The 22,484-nt window shown below is 39.2% G+C and overlaps 1 protein-coding gene across 1 annotated transcript in view; it reads left to right on the top strand.

Moving 5' to 3' along the window:
• mapk8ip1b (mitogen-activated protein kinase 8 interacting protein 1b) overlaps nt 1-22,044 on the top strand; it is a 50,098-nt gene extending 28,054 nt beyond the window's left edge. The window contains exons 3-12 of the mRNA XM_062435786.1: nt 3,013-3,270; nt 9,264-9,345; nt 11,355-12,479; nt 15,645-15,720; nt 18,564-18,739; nt 19,824-19,927; nt 20,496-20,612; nt 21,086-21,156; nt 21,466-21,564; nt 21,972-22,044. Of these exons, the coding sequence (XP_062291770.1) occupies nt 3,013-3,270; nt 9,264-9,345; nt 11,355-12,479; nt 15,645-15,720; nt 18,564-18,739; nt 19,824-19,927; nt 20,496-20,612; nt 21,086-21,156; nt 21,466-21,564; nt 21,972-22,044 (2,181 nt within the window). The remainder of the gene's footprint in view (nt 1-3,012; nt 3,271-9,263; nt 9,346-11,354; nt 12,480-15,644; nt 15,721-18,563; nt 18,740-19,823; nt 19,928-20,495; nt 20,613-21,085; nt 21,157-21,465; nt 21,565-21,971) is intronic.
• The last annotated feature ends 440 nt before the right edge of the window (nt 22,045-22,484 follow it).

Genomic DNA, 22,484 nt, shown 5'->3' on the forward strand with positions numbered 1-22,484 from the left:
TCTCTCTCACTTTCTCTCTCTCTCTCTCTCTCTCTCTCTCTCTCTCTCTCTCTCTCTCTCTCTCTCTCTCTCTCTCTCTCTCTCTCTCTCTCTCTCTCTCTCTCTCTCTCTCTCTCTCAAATCCACACAGGCTCTTTCTTTCTTGACAGAGAGACCTCTGATATCTGTGATCGGTGTTTTGCTGCATACAAATGTGCTTGAAGGCAACACGCAGCCGATGGAATTGGATTAACCTCCATTCCATTCACCCACTGTGAGTTAGCTTATTGTCTGCAGCTACGCACATGTGTTAATACCGGCTGTGCTTCATTTGCAAAGAAAAACTGATACTAATCTTTATAATGCAGTCATTCAGCAGCAATGAGGTATGTGCATGTTCGAATAAATACATGTGCTGTATTTTAATACCAAGGCTTTGATACTGTGCGTATTATTTTGGCTTCGGCTTCAATTCTTGACATCACTATTACTCACAACACAAAGGCTGTTCAGTAATTCGCTGTATAATGTGGGTTTGTGTGAAAGGAGGTTTCTTTCACCTCATAATTCTCCTTCCATTCCGAAATTGTCCAGACTGTGGTGAATGGTTTTAGGCATGTTAACACAGCTGTTCCTGTTTCACTGTTGTCCTCTGCTCTCTGAATCTGCTCTGGTCTTAAAGAAGCTTATTCTTGTTGGAATATGCTTTTCTATTATCCCACGATTTTGTTTTCCCACACTGATCTCACTGTGATCATGGGTTTCACTGAGCATTAGCATTGTTAATTAATTCCCAATCAGGATATTATACTATCTATATCTACATCTATATATATATATATATATATATATATATCTATATATCTATATATCTATATATCTATATCTATATATATCAATAGAGGGAGCTAAAGCTAAAGACTGCCTTAGCTAAAGACTGCCTTAGCAGCAACATGCATCTGCAGCAACAAATGGGAGGAATTTTTGTGTGTGTGTGTGTGTGTGTGTGTGTGTGTGTGTGTGTGTGTGTGTGTGTGTGTGTGTGTGTGTGTGTGTAGCTGCAGAGATAGTGATGGTAAGTGAAGCAGACAGTACTGCCCCAGTGACCTCTGACCTTTGCTGTCTCTCAGACGACACGTGTGTTTTTCAGTCGCTTTGATTTCCGCAGTAGCATTTAAGACAATTGAAGTTAATCTCATCACTAGATTAAACGACTGCTCAATTTAGCACATTATGCCATTCTATTAAGTCCCACTAATGAAATTATGGAGCAGCTCTTAAGCTTTAGGGTTAGTTAGCCGAGCAGGTTTAATGAATTAATGACACAAACAAAAAAAATCATACTGGATTTTAGAATAGATGTAAGACAGTGTTTCATAATATGCAGACACTTTATTCCACAAACATAGTATGAATAACCTACCAAGGCAGTGAAAATCAAGAAATTCTAAAGATTAAAAACATTTTAGTGTCTCATAATTATAACATAGCACTTTAATTGTGACATAATTTATTATTCATAATTCAGATTTTACCTAACTACAGCGTAATTATGTTTTTTAATATTTTATATCAGAATTATGAGATAGTTATTGCAATTTTAATTTCCATCATACCTCACTTTCTACCCGATGAGAATTGACATCCATAATGTTTTTTTTTTTTTCTTTTTGCAGAATTTCACTTCCCTTTTTTCCCCTATTCATAATATCCAGATCTCTCTACACTGCTAGTCCATGCTAACTCTGTTAACCTGTGGAGGGATGTCAGACATTGACTACCTGTGTCACTAGTTGTTTCTTTAACCTGAAAGCAGTTAAGGCATAATGCCCACAAGGTCCAAGTTATGTCTCCCAGTACCGCCCCCATTGTGCAAGTACCTGCCCAACCAGTTCAAGTTGCTAATGCAGCAAAGAAAATATGATCCCTCACTAGCTTCCCATTTTCGCATACGGTCAGTTGTGCTATATGTGTTACAATTCACAACTAAACCACATCTGACTTTTATATTCATATGCACTCCAGACTTACCTATCTTGTGATCTTATGATTTTACAGAGTTACACTACAGTGTTGAGGACCTGCAGAGTCATCTTATTTTCATTTTATGTTACATTTTAAGACTAGTGTTTTCATGTCTTTGGTCATTATCTGCAATCTGAAAACACATTTACAGAAGGAATACAGAAAGAATAAATTTAAAAAAGTGTGCATCCAAGGAGCATTTTTCCTGCATGGTTGCTGACAACACTGTTAGTCAAATTATGTGCGCTACCATTCAACAACAGAGCTGAGAGCATCGTAGTAATGAACAAGTTGAGCTGCTATGCAACACACTGTCCTCCATTCCCATCACCCTTTTGTATTTTCTATTACAGTTAGTTGTGTATTTATTTTGAGATCATACTAGGTCAGTAAAAGTCTTGTCTTGTTGTTCTGTATACAATGCATGACTAAAGTAAGTTCAATGAATCAAATGACAAAATAAGGATTCACTTGTGGGATTCTCGACTCATAATTCAAATAATCAAAACCCTGAAAGAGATATAGATGGGATAGATACATCAGTGACTACTTGATAGCTAACAAGAACACAGCATCAGACTGAATAACGAAGTGGAAGTTAAGTGGCAGTTCAGTCAGGATTATCAAGTAAGATCAGGTCTTCACCCCTGTACCATCTGTGCATGTCAAACAAGATTTAACAGCAGCTACTGTCAAGAGACTATAATGAAACAAATCTGTGAAACTGAGCAATTATTAGCAGAACAAAAGGGAGTTTTCATTCATTTATTCACTATATTACTGTAGGTATGTGTTGTTGTGGAGGAGCAGATGCTGGCAATAGCCTCTGCTCTCTTTCTCTCTGCTTTAAGGGTTGGCAGTGAGAGTGTTACAGGCTGAAGACAGAGCAGCTTCTAATTGGCCGGCTCAGTCTCCTCATCCCATCCCCACACTCTCTGTCTCTTTCTCTCTCTGTCTGTTTCTGTTTCTCTGCCACAACTGACAGCATGTATCGTCCAATCCCTGCAGGGCCATGTGAGGCGAGGAACCAATAGCATGTCGGGGAGGGCAGAACTGGGTGCCGTCGGCCAGCTCCAGGCAGAGATGCTGCATTTGGACCTCATTGACGGTGCTGACGGTTACCGCGGTGACAAAGAGTCCTTGAAGGCGTCCGCCATCGCACCCCCGCCATTCACCAAGGACCCTGCAGCACCTGTTACCATGGATACCTACCGTCCCAAGAGACCCACGACTCTTAACCTCTTCCCAGTTGTGCCACGCACACAGGTAGAGTCTTAATTAACCTCAACCTTACACACACAGACACTCATAGTTTGTGACAGCTTATTGAATATTGATCAAAGAGCAGAAGTAGAGGAGAAATCATTTCTTTCTGTGAAGATTTTCACATCATGCCTGTCTGGAGTCCTCACACGCAGATATGACATTTAATGATGGACAATCTGTGTGGCATCACTACTGGATTCACTGTAATTGTTTCTCTGAGAGGATGTTTTCACTGGACTGAACAATAGCTTCAATTGTCAAGACATTTTTTTTTTTCCCTTGGTGCCCATCTCTGTTTGTCTTTGACTGCTGCTACAGCTCGTGACTGTGTGTGTGTTGTTGTACTTCTAGATTTGTGAGGACAAATTTGATGTTTTGAACCTCAAAAAGGGGGAGCATTTTGTCTTTTAAAGTTCTGTTTGAGGCTTAAGACTTGGTTTTATATTTAAGAGTAGGGCAATAGTCAAAGGAATGCATTATGTCAATGAGGCTCCTCACAAGTATACAAGTACACCCGTGGGCATGTGTGTTTGGGTGAGGCTGTGTGTGACAGTGTAGGTAGGTGTGCGTGTTCATCACTTTCTGTTGATCACATGTGTGTCAGTCTGCCTCCTGCATAAACACAGCTCAGGTGTATATTTTTCAAATGCATGTGTATCTGTATTCAATGCAGACTACAAGATTATGTGGAACATACTCCATGCACACAACAGAACAAAACAAAAGCAAAGATTACTTTAAAATAAGAAGAATCACAAGTTATTTTCTATAAATTATGATTAAATCACACTCATCAATATACTTTTGTGACGTGCCCAAAGTAGTATCAAACCTTTATGCGAAACAGTGTATGAATAGGTGCAATAACCTACAGCTGTGTTAATTAACAGCACTGATTCATCAACACCTTAGAGCTTGTTAACAGTAACATATACTGGTAAAGCATGCCTTCCTTAAGATATTGTGCAGCATTATCGTCATTGTGACTCCTGTTTCTGTCCATCGGATGCATGTCAGTCTTTTAGTTCTGGTTTGGTTTCCTCCAACTCTTGAGAAAATGTCTCGCCCCTTTCTTTCCTCATCAGCTAAAAGCTAATATTTTAGTATGACGTTTGCTGCTGGGCAGGTAGTGTACAGTAGATTTTTCTGAACTTGTTTGTTGAAAATGGCAATCTACTGCTGGTGGAAAAGGATTAATGAAACAGTGAAACAGACTAATAAAGTAAATGTGCTGCAAAACCAAAACCTTGTGATAAAAGTCCTTAAAAGGCTCCATAGAGTTGCAGAATTGATAATTATCTGTGAATACTTTACTGTGCACAACTGTTTTCACATTAAATGTAGCCATTTGATCAATTGTTGACCCAACTAGCTACACCAACCTGACTTCAGCTATTGCTAGAGTTGTGTATTAATTTGAAGAAACTAAGTAATTTTAGGGCATACTGTAGTAGTTCATGGACACAGACAAATCATGCAAGGTTACTACATGATTTTACTATGCATATCACTCATTTGATTCTCATATGTGCACTAAAACTGTTACTCTGTCAGGCTCCATAGATATTCCTCTATGATGATACTAGTTATGTAACATCATACAGCAGCCTATATGATCACACTCCCCCACAGTGTAGGCTGTCAACATGATCAACCTAGCAGTACTATATCTGTCTACACTTTATTCTTTGCCCAGTATCCACGAGGTGGAAGAAAGACTACTGTAGATAATTATGTCCCTTTTGTTCTTGTGAGTTTCTATTTGTGTGTGTGTGTGTGTGTGTGTGTGTGTGTGTGTGTGTGTGTGTGTGTGTGTGTGTGTGTGTGTGTGTGTGTGTGTGTGTGCTTGAGCTGTCAAGACAGGGCAGTATAAAGGAAATAATTGCTCTGAAATGTTTTGTTCATGGGAAGACTTCCTGTCTCCTGGGACGCTGTCCTTTTTCTGCAGTAGCTAGAAAAAACTAACATGAAAACAACCAAAACGTGAAGAATCTTGGAAAATAGTGTGAGCATTAAATGGGTGTTGGTTTTGGAGGTGGTCTTTGCTTTTACTTTTGAAGGGTGAAGACATGATGCAACAAATCAGATCTCATTATGATAACAACCATCAGTAGCAGCAGCAGCTCTTGGGGTCAGTTAGATTTCTGGACTGTTAATCTAGTATAGCATGACCTTATTTACAGATGATGTTATAGTGTTCTTACTATTACTGTGCCTGTTTAATATGAGGCTCCTTAAGCTGCTGTAAAGCATTAAAACATACTTAGCTGAAAGTTAAAAATCCAGTTAGTAGTAACAACGATCAGCAGTCTCTGGCATTCAGCATGTTCAAGGAGATGGAGTGTGGTGTGTTCTTTGTTGAAGCTGTTTTCTCTCAACATGCCTCGTCTTCAGTAAAGGGTTTCCTACATTTCCTAGAATACCTTTGGATACTGGTCTATTTCTTGCTTCTATATGTTATAGAGATTGGCCTCTGTTTTCTCTTTTTCACTCGATATCTCAGATTTTTTTCAACCTCACCTATTCGCTGTTGTTTTACTGGCTTTGTGCAAACAGAAAACACCACTCCATGTCTGAAATACACACAGAAACTGTTCAGATTCTGAAGATATTATGGTGATAAAAAACAACCAAATAACTGAGATGATTTTTTTTTTTCTTCCATGCAGACAACTACAGAGAGCCTGAAATATAGAACAAATTATCAAAATAGGTTTAAAGCTATTTTTTTTTCTGTAACACGTATGAGATATAATGTATATATAACATATAATTGAGACACAGCTCTACTAGGTCCAACAGAGCTGACGGTGAAAACTGAGGTTTAGTCAGGCGGCGCAGACAAAACTCAAATGAGATGAGATAGATGAGTGCTGATGATCTCCAGGCAGTCTTTCACAGACAGAGTACTGTAAGATAAGAGCTGGGTGACTGTTTCCAGGTCAGTGGATCGGTAAAAATGCAAAATACACATTTAACTGTGCATCATTTGGCAGCGAGTAATAGACTTTTGTGGTTGAACAAAAGCTTTTCTGAACACTGACGGGGGATCCAAGTGCCAGCATTATGTGCCAGTTTACTGTGTATTTAAATGTAATTGCTCTCATGACAAACAAAATGTTGCACTTAGACAAGGACTCTATTTTACCCAGACTTAAAAGGTGGAAAATCTATCATCTCTCTATCATGAGACACTAAAAATCATTAGTTAGCTCCTAGCAGGAGTAAGACCTTTTAGGGTTAGACAGATTTTCATCCAGGCATCCAAACTGCATAATAACCACATAAGTAAACATTACTATATTTAAAAAAAAAGAAAAAAAAAAAAGACATATTGTACCATGAACTCTTGGTAGAAAGTGGTTTTATATCACAGACTGTTTCCTCTAAAGCTGCTTGAACGATATTATCCAGACATCCATATCAGGAAGGATTCCTCTGTCTTAATCCAAATCTGACTAATCTGTCATCTGGCTACAACAGTCTGGCGTGGTCTATTTAAGTGCTTGTGTTTGTGTGTGTGTGTGTGTGTGTGTGTGTGTGTGTGTGTGTGTGTGTGTGTGTGTGTGTGTGTGTGTGTGTGTGTGTGTGTGTGTGTGTGTGTGTGTGTGTGAGTACATGATTGCAAGGTGTACATACACAGTAAACTACACTCTAATACAGCAATTGACATGGTCATCAAGGGTTTGAGGTGCCAAGACATTTGGGCTGACATAGTATGTAATGATTTGTGAAAAATGATTTTAATGCCATATTTACTGGTCAAAACAACATTGATATTCTCCATATAAACTTCCCTAGCCTTTTCTAGGAAAAACATAGAGATGAGAGAGAGGTGACAACAGTCCTTGGGTTGATGTGTAACAGATGTTTCCCCAAATTGGGTCTATAATAACATTTACATTTACATTTTTTCATTTGGCAGACACTTTTATCCTAAGCCACTAACAGGTAAAGCAAGACAATCAAACATTAGAGATCAATAACTCAGAAAGAGCCATTGTACAAGTACTTCACCAGGTGCTGCTTGTGCAATAATGCAGCACTTAACAGAATTTTGATATTTTTTAATATCATTTTTAATAATAGAAAGAAAAAACTTGAATAATACAAGTATGTAAGAAATACCATAAGCAACAACAGAGTAGAGCAACAGTCAACAAAGTGCCAAAAAAGCTAAAACATTTCTGCTTAAGTGTTGAGGTGTTCACACTGTAGTCACCAAGTTGATTGTTGAAATCTGGAAACACTGACATTACTAAAAAATAAATCCAATAAAGATGATCAAACAGGTTGTAAACAAACCTTCAGGTTAGTCAAACTTATTAAAGAGAGAAAATTAAAGCACACTAAATGTACGACACAAACAGTACAAGCTTCACAGCACAAGCTAATATATAATAAATGACCAAACCTATAGATTACATTTGATGCATGAAAGACTGAACTAACTCTTCTTGAAAGCACTGCCACTGTGATTTAAAATGTTGCTGACGTAATTTCTGCTGCTATGTGCGCTGTGGTATATCTGTGTGTTGCCTACTGTCAAACTGTGTAGTTGACAAAAAAGGTCACATTCTATTAGAGTCACTTCCATGTAGATCTGAGTCATTAATACACACACGCTGTCTGAGTCACAGCCCAGAGCGCTGATCTTTTTGTCACCATGGTAAAACAAACTCTTCAGATCGATGCTGCCATCTCCCACCTGCTGATTCACTCATTACCATGGCAACAGCTCTGTCTCCGCCTGGTACACGTAAATGGGAAGTGAGTCATGCACATTGGTGGGTATGGCGGGTGGACAGAAGAGGAGAACATGGTTTTATTTTGGACGACACATTGTCATCACAGGAGTTTCCACTATGCTTCTTGTGTTAAAAAATCCCCCTCTACCATCTCTCTGTCTCTCTTCTTATCTAGTGTTAAGAATCAAACCTCAATGCTGTTTTGGTACAGTCCAATATGTGTCTACCACTGAGTATCAAAAGCTGACCGAGTTCTTATTCACTTAACCAAAATCTTGTGCAGCTGCTAGTGTTAAGACAGTTTTTTTTTATGTTTGATGGCTTTACTTGTTCCTAACTCACAAAAGTCTGTATTTCTCAATATTATAAAATTTAAATAAAATGCCTCATTAATCAAATACTAATGACATAAATAGATATGTATCTTTCATCTCAAAGATCAACTTAATACCAGTCTTAAATAATTGTTTCACATCTCTCTCTGGTTGAAAGATTCAAGTCTGTTTCATATCTGACCATAGCAGTGATTGCACTGTATTGTGTACTCAGGGTGTGTACATAGCACACACCCTGGGTACACTCATACATCACTGCTGTACATGACAAGTTAAATCAGATCCACTGATTTTATAATTTATGCTATTTGGCCACCGTCTTTTCTTGGAAACCATTCACTATTTTTTCTACTTCTGTATCTATAAAATAAGAAGGTAAACTGAGTTCTGTACTGAGTGTGATTTGGATTAACTGATCTTTTAGAATTTGAAAGACAGAAAAAAACTCTTGAGAAGTATCATGGTTTCTAGAAAAGGCTCCCCGCAATCAATCAACAACTCCCCTACGACATCCTAAAGAGACCAACATTGTTTTTGGGTGAGTGTGTATGCTCCCAGTTGGGGAAAAGGTCTGGTTCCCTTTAAATGCACACCACACCACGGAGCGCAGACAAAAGAATCCCTGCTCATTCAACAGAAGAAAAGCTTTGTGTGTGTGTGTGTGTGTGTGTGTGTGTGTGTGTGTGTGTGTGTGTGTGTGTGTGTGTGTGTGTGTGTGTGTGTGTATGAAAGAGAGAGAGGGGGAGTGAGAGAGAGAGAGAGAGAGAGAGAGAGAGAGGGAAAGAGAGAGACAAAAAGTTTTGTCCACTGAGTTTCAGGATCCAGAACTCAGTGACTGTCTGTATCTCTTCATCAGTTTTTCTCTCTCACCACTTCCTCCATCTCATCTTCCTCTCGTCTATTTTCACAGGACACATTAAACAACAACTCGTTTGGAAAGAAATACAGTTGGCAGGAGAAGGTTTCGGGCTCTTCCTCGCCTCTAAAAACAGGTGAGCTTTCTCTTTCTCACAGTTCACACCACAAAGCTAAAGTTTAAGTTTGAATGTCTAGATTTCCTCATTTAGTTGATGCTCACTGGGATGTTTGGAGCAAAATTGCTTCCTCTGACATTGTTCACCTTTGTGCTACTAACACACCAGCTGAATGTGTGTGTGATTTGCATTGAGTCTGGCAGGCTGTCTCTTTCGTTCTGATCGTCAGGGGGGGGATAGTGTTAAGGCTTGGATTATGCTAAGCTAAGTGTTGCTAGCTGAGGCAATGCTGTAGTACTGTGCGTGTGTGCGTGCACGTGTGTGTGTGTTTGTTAGACAGTTTGAGGCTTAGCTAGCCGGCAGCTGTCACAAGTCATTGCTATAGCTCCTTTCAGAGCATCATGTGAGGCGGGACTGGCCAAACTTGCTGCCAGCAATTCACCACTGTTGATAAAAGTGAAATATTACTCTTAAACATTTTAAAAGACACTTAAATAACCTTCAAAAATCCTATTAAATCCATATTATTGTGTTTTTATGTTGCACTGACACAATGTTTGCAGAACGGGAAGAACGGATATATACTTCCTTTTATTCAGCATTACTCTGACCCCCCACTGCTGGCCTTATAAATACATGGAAAATAAGATGAAATCCGGCATTTTTATTGTCAATTCATCATTTTTAGCTGTTTAACTACGTAGATACACCAGATACACCAGATACACCAGATACACCAGGGTTCATAATTTCCTTTTTAATTAGCTAAAATGTTGGATTTTATATCATGTTATTACTGGGGATGGATATCATAGCTGTCAGACATTTTGACCCGTTCGCTTCTCATAATTACAGTCTGAACAATATGATGAGAAGGCTGCATTAGAATGAATTGGGAAACCACATAACATTGAGGTCCAATATTGTTGCTTAGCACTGCCAGGAGGAGAAAGTAACCTAACCCTGAAACATGAAGAAAAATATAGATGGGAGAAGGTTTGATCGTTTGATCAGGTTCACCATTTTTTCTATCTAGTTTAGTTGACAATCAAACTACAAGTTTGTTCTTAATGACAATACAATGAAATGCATAAATGGAAGTCATTCTTTTTTTTTTTGTTGCCATACCAGGCACACACTATCTACCACACCTAGTTTGTCTTCATTTTCACATTAATTTAGTTAGTTTTTCCACCCTAAACATTCTCAAGGCTCAATGTGATACACGCCTGCAGTTTTGTTAGTGAACACAACTGATTCCATTCATATGCAAACTAGCAAATGACATCACTTTGCCTGACAAGCCCCAAAGACTCATTTGAATTCACAACATGTTTATTGTAAGGAGTCATCTGAGAAAATTCTGTTGAACTTTAAATTGCAGATTAAAAGGGTTCATTACAGAACAAGTCTGTGCACAAGGAATTTCTGACTTTTATATTTGGATACGATAAATGGCTTAATTCTAGTAAAGTAAGTATACATCAAATAGCACCTGTAATGATGCATTCGTGAATAACAGTCTCACAAAAATACAGACTTAAATTCCTTTTAAGGAGTGACAAGACTGACATGTTTCAGCATCGTCCTGATTTGACCTCTTTATTCAAACACTCATTCAAACCTGTCGTTTGCTGTCTTGTGGCTTAAGTCGTCAGTGCTGCATCATCCACAATGAAATATCATGCCTGGATTTTCTGCCAATGGATTATGACATAACGCTTCAATCACCTTCTCTTGGCTGCACTTGAATTTGATGAGTAATGGGGATTTAGCTGCGTAATCCTGACATCTATTACCTAACCATTTCTACTTTTCTCTCTTCCTGTTTGTGCTTTACTTTTTTGCTGTCTGTGCATTTGCTGCCATATCTGCCTTCGTGCCTGTTTGTGCATCTGTTCGTCGTCATGTCTCCATCATGTATATTTACCCTGTCTGTTTGTGTGGCCTTTGTGTGTGTTTGTTTGTCTGCGTTTGTGTTTTCGTGGCTGTGTGTGTGTTGTTTTGTTTGTTTGCTCTTCCTTCAGGTGATCTTACCCCTCCACGTGAGCACAGCTGTCTGAGCGACGAGGACAAGGTACAGGGCGGCGGGGCGCAGACCAAAGACCGCGGCACATCCACCGATGCCCCCTGCAGACACAGCCACACCTCTGGACACTCGCACAGCTCATCCTTAGCGGCGACACGGTCCAAGCTTCAGGAGAAGCCACCTGCACCGCCACCACCACAGAACTACACACCAGCTCCTCTGTACCCAGCAGGGAAGGCGGATGGGGGCGGGCACCACAGGGAGAGGATCCGCTACCATACAGATGTTCATCTAGAGCCCACAGAGGAGATTTATCTGACTCCTGTGCAGCGCTCTGCTGACCCCCTGGAGCCACCCAGCACGCAGGACAGGCCTTTCCTCTCACAGCAGACTGAGCAGGGCCGTATGTCCATCAGCTCTGATACAGAGGGCCCACCTCCTTACCAGCCCCTCCCAGACCGGACCAACGCCTCCATCTACGAGGAGGACGAGGTCTACATTCCTCCACCTTCTTATGCTTCATGTGTAGAGTCCCTCATAACACCGCCTAGCATGGCTCTCTCAGCACGCTCCTCCCTTGCACTGGACCTCAGTCTGAAGGGGACAGGAACAGGCGCCGGGGTCATGCTGAGAGGTGGCTCATCTGTGGAGTACGTGGACGCCACAGATGAAAGCTACTGTGGGGAGGATGAGGATGTGGACAGGGTAATAATGGATGGAAGGATGAGGAAGGGGGGAGGAAAGGGGGATGGCGGCAGGGCTGTTCCGCTAAGGACTTCCATGAACTCGGACGCCAGCGGCCTTTCGTACGACTCAGTCAAATACACGCTGGTGGTGGATGAGCACTCTCAACTAGAACTGGTCAGTCTCCGGCAGTGTTACCAAGGCTACAGCGATGACAGCGACTCAGCCACCGTCTACGACAACTGCGTCTCGTCTCCCTACGAGTCGGCCATCGGTGAGGAGTACGAGGAGGAAGATGAAGAGGAGGATGGCACTCGGTTGGGAGGAGTTAGGAGAGAGGCCACGGCTTGTCTGTCTGAAGACTCCACTCCAGAGGCAGACATGCACTTCTCCAAGAAGTTCCTCAACGTCTTCATGAACGGACGCTCTCGATCCTCCAGTAAGTCACCGCTATGATACCAATCAGTATAATTCAACATGTTTAGTACACACAGTGTTTAGTGTATGAGTGTACTACACAGCAGCTCCTCTGTACCCACTATATTATTTTCAAAATTGTGACGCTGATTTCAGCAAGTTTGTTTTCAGGGTGAAGACACTGATTGGAAGTGTAAACAATGGGAGTGGGAAATGTTAAGGATTGGTTAGGCTTTACTTCTGGAGCTAGAAAGACATACATTATGCAAAGACATGCAAACTAAGACTCCATCTGGTTTGATTATGGGGTAGCCTTATGATGCTATGCGACATCACGGCTCCTTTTAACATCAGTATTTTCTTCTTCATCCATTTATCAGATAAACCACTGTTAAAGTTCATTCCCCTCTCTATTTATAAGACTTGATTTTACATTTTGAGAATATGTTTCTTGTATTATGATCAAAACAGCCAGGAAGTACATCAGCACTGCAGGCTGTTCTTCTGTGTAATTCCCTCTAAACATACAGTAACACAGCAGTGAATGCTGTCTAGCCAAATTGGCAGCATGGTGGAAAAGGCTTAAAGCGGGGTGGCTGTTGAGGCAGAGCCACAGAGAGATTCAGGGGCTGGAATATTCTCGGGTAGCACAGATCATCATTCACGTGACCGCTTTAACTGGATACTGTGACCTTCTGTAGAATAAATGCATTGAGTCAGATTTAACCTCATTGTAATTCTAACAATGGAAAACTTTATGATAGTCACTAAAGACTTTGCAAATGTTGGGCAATAATGCACAATTTACATTTTTCAGTAGAAGCAGGGTTTCTTTTTGGGTTTTTAGCCATTGGTCACTCAGTTGGTCCACCACTGTGGTCGAGATTGGAATATCTCAGCTACACTGTAAAAATCCCGTTGTTTTTACAAAGAAAAAAAAAAACGCAACTGTGGTTGCCAGTATAATTCTGTAAAAAGTATGGCTAAACCGTAACCATCTTTAAATGGATAGTAAATGCACTGTACTTATATAGCGCCTTTATAGTCTTTACGACCACTCAAAGCGCTTTACACTACAACTCACTCACCCATTCACACACTGATGGCAGGGGCTACCACGCAGGGTGCCAACCGGCTCATCAGGGGGAATTTAACCATTCATACACCGTTGGCGCAGGAACGGGAGCAATTTGGGGTTAAGTGTCTTGATCAAGGACACATCGACATGTGGACTGGAGGAGCCGGGAATCGAACCGCCAATCTTCCAATTGGAGGACGACCGCTCTACCTCCTGAGCCAGAGCTGACAGAAAAACCTGTAAAAAAAACAGTTAAAAATTGTATAAACTTACATTTTAATCCAGTAAATTCAACATTGGATTTTCTGCTGAATTAGCATGACCATTGTATTATTAGACCAATTTGCATCAAAAATCCATAGGTACTGCTTATCTTCTCTAGAGGGGCTGGAGTCAATCTGGAGGTCACCAGTCCATCACAGAGAGCAGAGACATACATTCACACTCACAGGCAATTTACAATGACCAATTAACCTAAACTGTAATCTGTGGGGGGGAAACTGGAGGACCTGGAGTACCACACAGAAAGGTGCCAGCCGGCGGATTTGAACCCAGAACCCTCTTGCTGCCAGGCGACAGTGCAAACTAAACCATCATGGTGCCTGATCTTAGTTGTTGCTTATTGTACATAGAATTCTATGTCACTGAAAAATAACAAACAGACAACATTATTTAACCGCAAAATCCTCATTATAAGATATATAAACTATAAGATATTATAAGATTATAAGGCATTTCATGCAACAATATAAGTTGTTTAACTGAAATGTTCCAAAAATTCCCCTCCAAATATACAAATGTTATTTTAACACTATCATGTAGTCATCTAAACTGCATTATATTACTTATGTATTACGGTTTTCTGCGTTTAAACTACAGTAATATGTCATTTCTACAATTTTTTTTGACATATTATTTCATTTAAATTAACAGTTATGTTTGGTTTAGTATTTTACAAAATATTATTGTAAAGTAAACAATGCTCCATTGTATTTCCATTTACAGGTTTTGAATGGCATCATTTTACAGCATTTCAGACTTAATTCTACGGACTTCTTTTACAGTGTACTATTAGATTTTGATGATCTCCTGAATCTTTCTCTTGTGCCAACATCACGTCGACATTTGTGATTTTTAGTGAAATGTCTCATTCGATGAATTTCTGTGAAATTTGTTACACCTTTTTATCTCTACCTCGGGATGAATTGTAATGACTTTGCTGATCTTTTCTGTAGCACCAACATCATGTCAAAATTGTAAATTGTCTGATACTTTGTTTAATGACAAAACACCTGTAAAATTAATGACATTCTAGCAGCGTCAGCTGTACTTTGTTTTAGCAATGTAAGCAAGCTTTTAAATGTTACACTTCATTGAAAGTGTGTGCCTTGTTAAGGTTGATCAGATGAAAACACAAGACTAATGGTAGTATTTGTGTATGACCAAAAAACAGACAAACAGACAAGGGGAGATCCTATGATGGAATATTGTAGAATTTTCCATCATTACGCTGATGGTCATTTTGGGAAAACAGTGGGAAATATCACCATTCATACATCCACCCACATAATGTTGTGTATATATAGCCTATATATACATATATATGTAAAGAAACATACAGTAATGGGCAGGAGGGAGGATTAATGTGAAAGAGGCAGACAAAGAACAAGAGCTTTGTCTGTAATGTGTATGTGGTGATTTCCTTTAATAGTGCTCGCTGTCCTTTTGGATGCCTTCCATATGTTTTACAGAGTCATTAGAAACTCCACAGTAGTTAATCTGGGGAGTGCAGGAGGATGTCTCAGGGGAATGTAGGTAGAAATACACAATGCTTACCTGTTTCATGCCTAATTAAAGGGTGATTTATAGCTTCTACAGCAGGCATGTGTGGTTTAAAGCAAACACAATGTGCCTTAATGTTTTTTTCTGTTTGTCAATGATGGACTTTGGTAGCAATTTGAAGTCAGTGTCATTAATCATTTTGACAGCCTTACTAAGGCTAGGACTTTAGGGATTGACACTCAGCACTGTTGTTGTTGTTGTTGTTGTTGTTGTTGTTCTTGTTTTATTTCTTCTCATTTTTCCTTTTCTTATTTCTTTGTATTCAAGGTGCAGAGTCTTTTGGCTTATACTCTTGCATTATAAACGGAGAGGAAAAAGATCAGAGCCACAGAGCCGTTTACAGGTGAGGAAGAACTACACCACCACCATCATCTTCATCGCACAATCATCATCCACAAACCATACTGAAAACATTTGTAGTTTTGGCCATTGTCCTTACTGAATATGATAACATTTTAGTAACCACACAACACAAGCAGTCAAGGAGTCAGACAGACATCATACAGTTTAGCCATACATGTATTGAAAAGTGAAAATAAAGATCAGTACCTGAAATGTCCACTATAGCTACAAGATGTCTTAAAGAAAAATTCAGGTTTTATGACAATTTGCATATTATTCTTATAGTTTTGGTCATGTTGACATCGCTAGTCATAACACTGTGTTCACCAAAGAAATTCCTGAGATCTTGTCACACAGCTAAAATTACTGTCTCTTTTGGAGCAAGAAACATACTTTTTAAGACAATCGATTTGCATGTGTAATGGTGTGTGTGCATACACCATTACACTTAAGTATGGTAGGTCCAAGTTGAACCAGGAGGATTGTTTGTAATGTTCACAGTTTGCCTTTTTTCTCAATCAAAAGCTAACCTGTAAATACAGTATTATCATAAAGGATAGCATAACCAAAATGGCAAAAACTGCTTAAAATAAGATCCAAGCTGTAATAAGCTGTAATGTTTCCACTGAGTTGATTCCATTACTGAATTTTGCCTTTGTTTACAACCTAAAAACAGTCTTTCCACTTAATGCAAAACAAACTTTTTTTGTCTTTCTTTGTGTCTCCACTCAACATTGGTTTGAATTTGGCTCTTAACTGAACACATGATTTTAGACACAGTGTTGATTTTTCACTGTTAAAATGATGTCTAATAATGCCTCTGATTTGATGTGAAATTGAATGTGGATATGTGATAAAGAAAGATTTGTTTTAATTCTTTAAATTTAAGAAATAGGATGATCCTTATTGCTGGCAATAACTGAGAGTTCAAGTGGGTTAAGTTGGTATTTGCTCTGCCAAAAGAAATACAATATCGACAGCAGTTTAGCCAAAACATTGGACTCTTCCTTTCGGATGCTTATCTACAATGTCTGGTTAAGATCAGCAGTGCAGAAAACTCTCTACTTCTGCATGTTTCCTCAGTAACAGTCACACTCCAGTTGGCAGCATGGAGTTACAGCTGCTGTTGAAGACCTCAGGCTGGCATATGCATGGGGGAGTGGGGCAAAAACAACAGCAATGCAGTCATGTGAATAGCAGCATCTCACTGACAGACCATGTGATGATGTGGCACATAATGCATGGGGAGCAGAAAGCTGGGCCTTATTACAGGGTTCCTATAGATTCCTATGAGTATAGTGTCACATACTTTATCTCTGACTAGCCAACATTGGGATAGTTAGGCCCTGTCCACACCAATACATTTTCATTTTAAAACGCATAACTTTTGCTACATTTACACCTAGAGTCCAAACTACTCAGGCATTTCCAAACCCCTAAAACAGAGAATTTTGAAAACCCTGCTGACCATGTTTTAGTTTGAAACTCTCGGGATTGTGTTGTAGTCTGGATAGATGTAAACAGACACTTTTAAAAACAATGACACAGATACCCACACACTGTGAACAAGATGCTGATGGTGTCGGATGTGCAGTAACTGTCAGACAATGTGAAAAGCGACAATACTCTCTGCTTACCTTCAAACTGAGTCCAGTTCCTGCAGCCAAATATAGCACAGTCAGTGAGATAGTGAGATGAAAACACTGGTCACTTGATAAGTTATAGCATTTAATAAGTCTCAAAACCTGTGCACATAAAAACCATGTGCAGAACACTAACCATCCTCTCAAGGGAACAAGATTTCTGCTCATTCCCCCCATGCATGCGGTGCTTGCTTGCTAGTTAAGTAGATTTTTAGACTTAGAGGTGGAGACGGAATAGACAGTCTGCTTCTTTGATTGGTCACACTTTGAATGCTGACCATGACCTATGATTGGCTGTTTGGTTTGATCACTTACACAGTAGAGGATATGCAGTTACCTGACAGAGCAAAGGAAAACATAAATAATGATATGTTGTGGCTTATTATCCTTTCCCACTTCTGAGAAATTGTTAGACATTGTAGCAAAGACCTCAACGCTGTTTGAACCCACTTTCAGCACCTGGTTTTTATGCACATAGATTTTGAGACTATTTAAACACCATAATAAGTTATCCCTGCCACACATGTGGGCACAGATGTCAGTGAGGGCTGTGCTTGAGTCCCATAAAGATGCAAAATATGAGCCACACAAAGCCTCTATACTGTATGAAACTGAGCAGTTCCTCTGCAAACACACACACAAAGCAAAGGAAAGAGTTGATAGGCTTGTTAGATACTCATAATATATGTGTCCTTTAAAGGGGACCAAGCATACACACTTCCAGGTTTATATTTATATTCTTGGGGTCAACTGTAATATTTTTGCATGACTTCCAGTTCAAAAAAACTAATTTATTTATCTTAAACTGGCTTTTATGCAGTCCCTCAGTTTAGCCTCTGTGGAAAAACAGGCCGTTTTAACTCCTGTCTCTTTAAGGCAACCCTTCATGAGTTTTGATTGGCCAGCTTGTGGAAGCTGCCCCTCGCCAGACTCGCTAACAGCTGCACTTAAGGCCACATAAACAAATAGTAGGTTCTCAACTTTCAGGGAACATTTTTATATTTATTCATCACAAGTTTTAGATCTTTGACCATTTAACATTTTAACATTTAACTGTTTAACATGGACATCTGACATCAGAAAATCCCAAAAGCATGATGGCCGCTTTAATATGTCCAGACAGACAGACCTCTGCAATGACACTCATAAAAATCCTTTGAGATCCCTCAGATCCTCTGCTTAACTACGTCTGTTTCCACAGGTTTGTCCCTCGACACGATGATGAGTTGGAGCTGGAGGTGGATGATCCGTTGCTGGTGGAGGTCCAGGCTGAGGATTATTGGTACGAGGGCTACAACATGCGAACTGGTGCCCGTGGGATCTTCCCAGCTTATTACGCTATAGAGGTGACAAAGGAGACAGAGGAGAGCTACAAAGGTACTAACACCATGAGGAGTATTAATTATAGAAGGCTTACTGCACACTGAATATACACCGACTGTGTGTGAAATACATTTGATCAAGTTTTTGTGTAGTTTCTCATCAAATTGTAGTTTTAGAGCAAGCTTATTATCTTATACAGACAAACACAAGCAGTTGCAACAGCAGTAATACAAATGTCTATTCAAATACAACAGAAAGGTAACGTCCCACCAATTTAATCAGCATGTGTGGCAGGACTCCGGTGTTGTATTCAATGGGAGAGATCTAGCTTCTTCAGTAACAGTGGCATAAAACTGACAAAACACCATATAAATATTTCATTATAGACACAAGTATACTAGTGCATTACATTACGTGAGAGGCATCTTGTTAAGAAATAATTCATCACCATGCAAAAGGCCTTTTTTTTTTACAGCAGACAATTGGACTTTTCGTAGTAGGAAAAGGTCCAAGTGTTGATAATAACATTACTTGTGGCTGTGTGTTTTATGTGTCCCAGTAAGCCATGTCAGTGTGATAGTGAGCCAACATGCACAATACCAGAACCCTAAAGATTGAAGCAGCTACATGGAATTAAGTCATCATTAATATAATTACTAACACCTGCAGTAAAGTGATGCTTTCTTAAGTCATGTCAGTTTTGCTGCAAGCAATCCAAATTTAGAACTTATTCATATGCATGCTGTCGTTTTCTTAAAGAGACAGAAGTTGTACTAGAGTGAAAGATATAACAAAGCAGCAAATAAGATACAGTTAGGGCAAGTTCTGGCGGAGATCTGTTTCCCCATTAAAATGAAACTAAACTTGTTTAATGCATCTATTAAAGTGAGTAAACTGGGAACAGGAGAAGGGAAAATTCAGCAAAGAAATATAGCCTTGTTCATGCTTAAAGCTTAAAAATAACTCTAATAACTTATTTTGTCTGTTTGGGAAGGCTACTAAAATCTCAACCCGGATTTGAGTGCTTCTAATATATTACTGCCTCCTTTTCTATCTTAAGTTGTTTGTTGCCTTTGATTATAATTGCTTGTGTGGGTTAATGGATCTTATTATTTGCTTTATTTTCATCCTTATGCAGTGAAGAGCAGTGAATGGATGGACACATACCGTCTGAAGTTCCTGGGCTCAGTCCAAGTGCCCTTCCACAAAGGAAACGACGTTCTGTGTGCAGCTATGCAGAAGGTATGGGATCTGTGTTAAGTGTATTTGTGTATGTTTGCATAGGTAAAGCATTTGACTACTGCAGTAAAATATTAAATGTAGTGCTGCAAAGATTAATCCATTACTCCATTGACAGAAAATTAATTGGCAACTATTTTGATACTTAAATAATTGTTTCCATCTTTTTTCAAGCTGGTTCCATCTTCTCATATGTGGTGTTTGCTGTTTTTCTATGTCATATATGACAGTGAATTATTTAATATCTTAAGGTTTTGAATAGTCATCCAGACAAAACAAGCAAATTGAAGACATCAACATTGCATCTATGAAATTGTGAATGTAATAATCTTTAGTTGCAGCCCTAATTAAATGCTGCAGATACATCAACTAATGCCCCACAGACAGCTGGTAGAATACAGATGAAAGATGTTGAATAATAAAAAAATAACAGATATGCAAATGAAGGACTAATATTATAAATCATGAGATAAGCAGTAGCTTTATATTAAGTTTTCCCTTAATTTTGCATTATCATCTAATATACTGTAAAAAGTCTCCTTTTGAGAGTATTCTTACTTCTGTTTTCCAGATTGCAACCAACAGAAGGATGACAGTCAAGTACAACCCGCCATCTTCATGCATCCTGGAGATCAGTGTGAAAGGCATCAAGCTCGCAGTTCAGGAGGATTACTACGCCTGTGACAGAGTAAGACAAGCTGGCTTCCCTTTTGTCTGTCATTATTTGCATAGTCATGGATTCTTGGCACATAAAGGCTCATCCTGAAACTAGAATTAGATCGAAAAGTTGAGGCATTTTGCCCTCATGTGGCTGTTGATAGAAACTACAAACAACGATGTTAAAAGTGTTTTCTTACAGGAACGAGGTCTTAAACATACATGGAAAGTAACCAAATATAATAAGTTTTACTTGATACTTTTACACTTTGCTGCAAATAATTCAATATATTTACTTGTAATTTATGGTAAATATGAAATAGTGTAAAATTAATTCCATAGAGACATATAAGGGGTCAAATAATTTGCTTAATTTGTATCATTTTAAGAAGAGTAAAACTGTCACTTCCAGTAACTGTAGAGCACACAGCCATCTTGATGTTAATGTAAGACATTTATGTTTATTCTGCTTCTGTTTTTGTCTTTACCCATTTCTGTTCACAGAGTAACGAATGCAGTCACTTCTTCCAGTTAAAGAATGTCTCCTTCTGTGGTTATCATCCCAAAAACAGCAAGTACGTAAAATGAGTCTTTTCAAAGCAATGTTTAAAGTCTTACGATGAGGGATCTTTCAGATACTAAAGAGATACTGTCCAACAACTTCTCTGTTAGTGCTAAGACCAAGCAATAACGTCACATGATGTCACGATAAATCAACAAATGTAGACATGATGCTTTGACTGCCAAGTGATAAAATGTAAAGTATCAGTTTGTTAATCAAAAATCACAGACAATCAGAATTAAGTATTCAACAAATAAATGTGATTCCTGTACTGAATGTTTTTCTTAGAGACTCTTACCTGTCTTCTCTGTCCTCTCTGAAGGTATTTTGGTTTCATTACTAAGCATCCGGCAGACCAGAGATTTGCCTGTCATGTATTTGTGTCTGAGAACTCCACCAAGCCTCTCGCGGAGTCAGTAGGGTGAGTTTGATTCTCTGCTTATTAGATATTAATTCTTTTGTTCAGGCCATTTGTGTATTTAGTTAATCTCTGCTGGCACATACAGATGCTTACTCTGGTTTAAGGATTAAGTGCCAACTTATTTTATTTCAGTTCATACGTAGTTGTTAATTTGCAGCAGTTCACAAAATGGGTTTCAATGTAATCCTTTGGTGTTGTCAGACATTTATGATAACAATCTGAGCCTGTCAGCAGCAAAAACAAGCACTTTTAGTGAACGTACATTGACGGGGTGCAATTGGCTCAAAAGATTACATTGCAGCATGTTTCACAGCCGCCAGCTGCAGTGTTCTTACTCAGTAGTTAGCTCTCAATTAGGCACTATATCAAAACTTTTAAGTAATGATTGATATGTTTTTGTCTTTCAGGAAAGCCTTCCAACTGTACTATAAAGAGTTTGTGGAGTTCTCGTGTCCTCCAGAAGACATCTACCTGGAATAGCCTAGCCCTGCCTTCAACCACAGCCCTGTACAGTACACTGTATCATAACATAATGTTGCATGGACAGACATACCTAAAAAAAAAAAAAAAAATTAAATAAAAAAATAACACATCTGACAAACAAACAGGAAAGAACCATCAAGAATTGGAATAGTGGTCAAAGAGAAGATACGAAAATGAGCCAAAGGAAAGCGCTTTGAGGAAAGAAAATATGCAAAATGGGGTCGGTGATGAGGTGGTGATCACAGGCTGTCCATGGAAAGCACAAACCAACTGTATCACCGCAGCCTTGGCAGCGCTACTTAGCCTGTAGCATTGTCTCAGCAGGTGGACACTGAAAGCCCAGGAGCCGTACTGGACTGCACTACCTTGTACTTGCACTTGAAAAAAGAAAAGCAGCAACTTTTTGAGTGTCAGCTGGAGGTGGAAAAAATAACACA

Source organism: Scomber scombrus, chromosome 1, assembly GCF_963691925.1.
Source record: "Scomber scombrus chromosome 1, fScoSco1.1, whole genome shotgun sequence".
Lineage (NCBI taxonomy): Eukaryota > Metazoa > Chordata > Actinopteri > Scombriformes > Scombridae > Scomber > Scomber scombrus.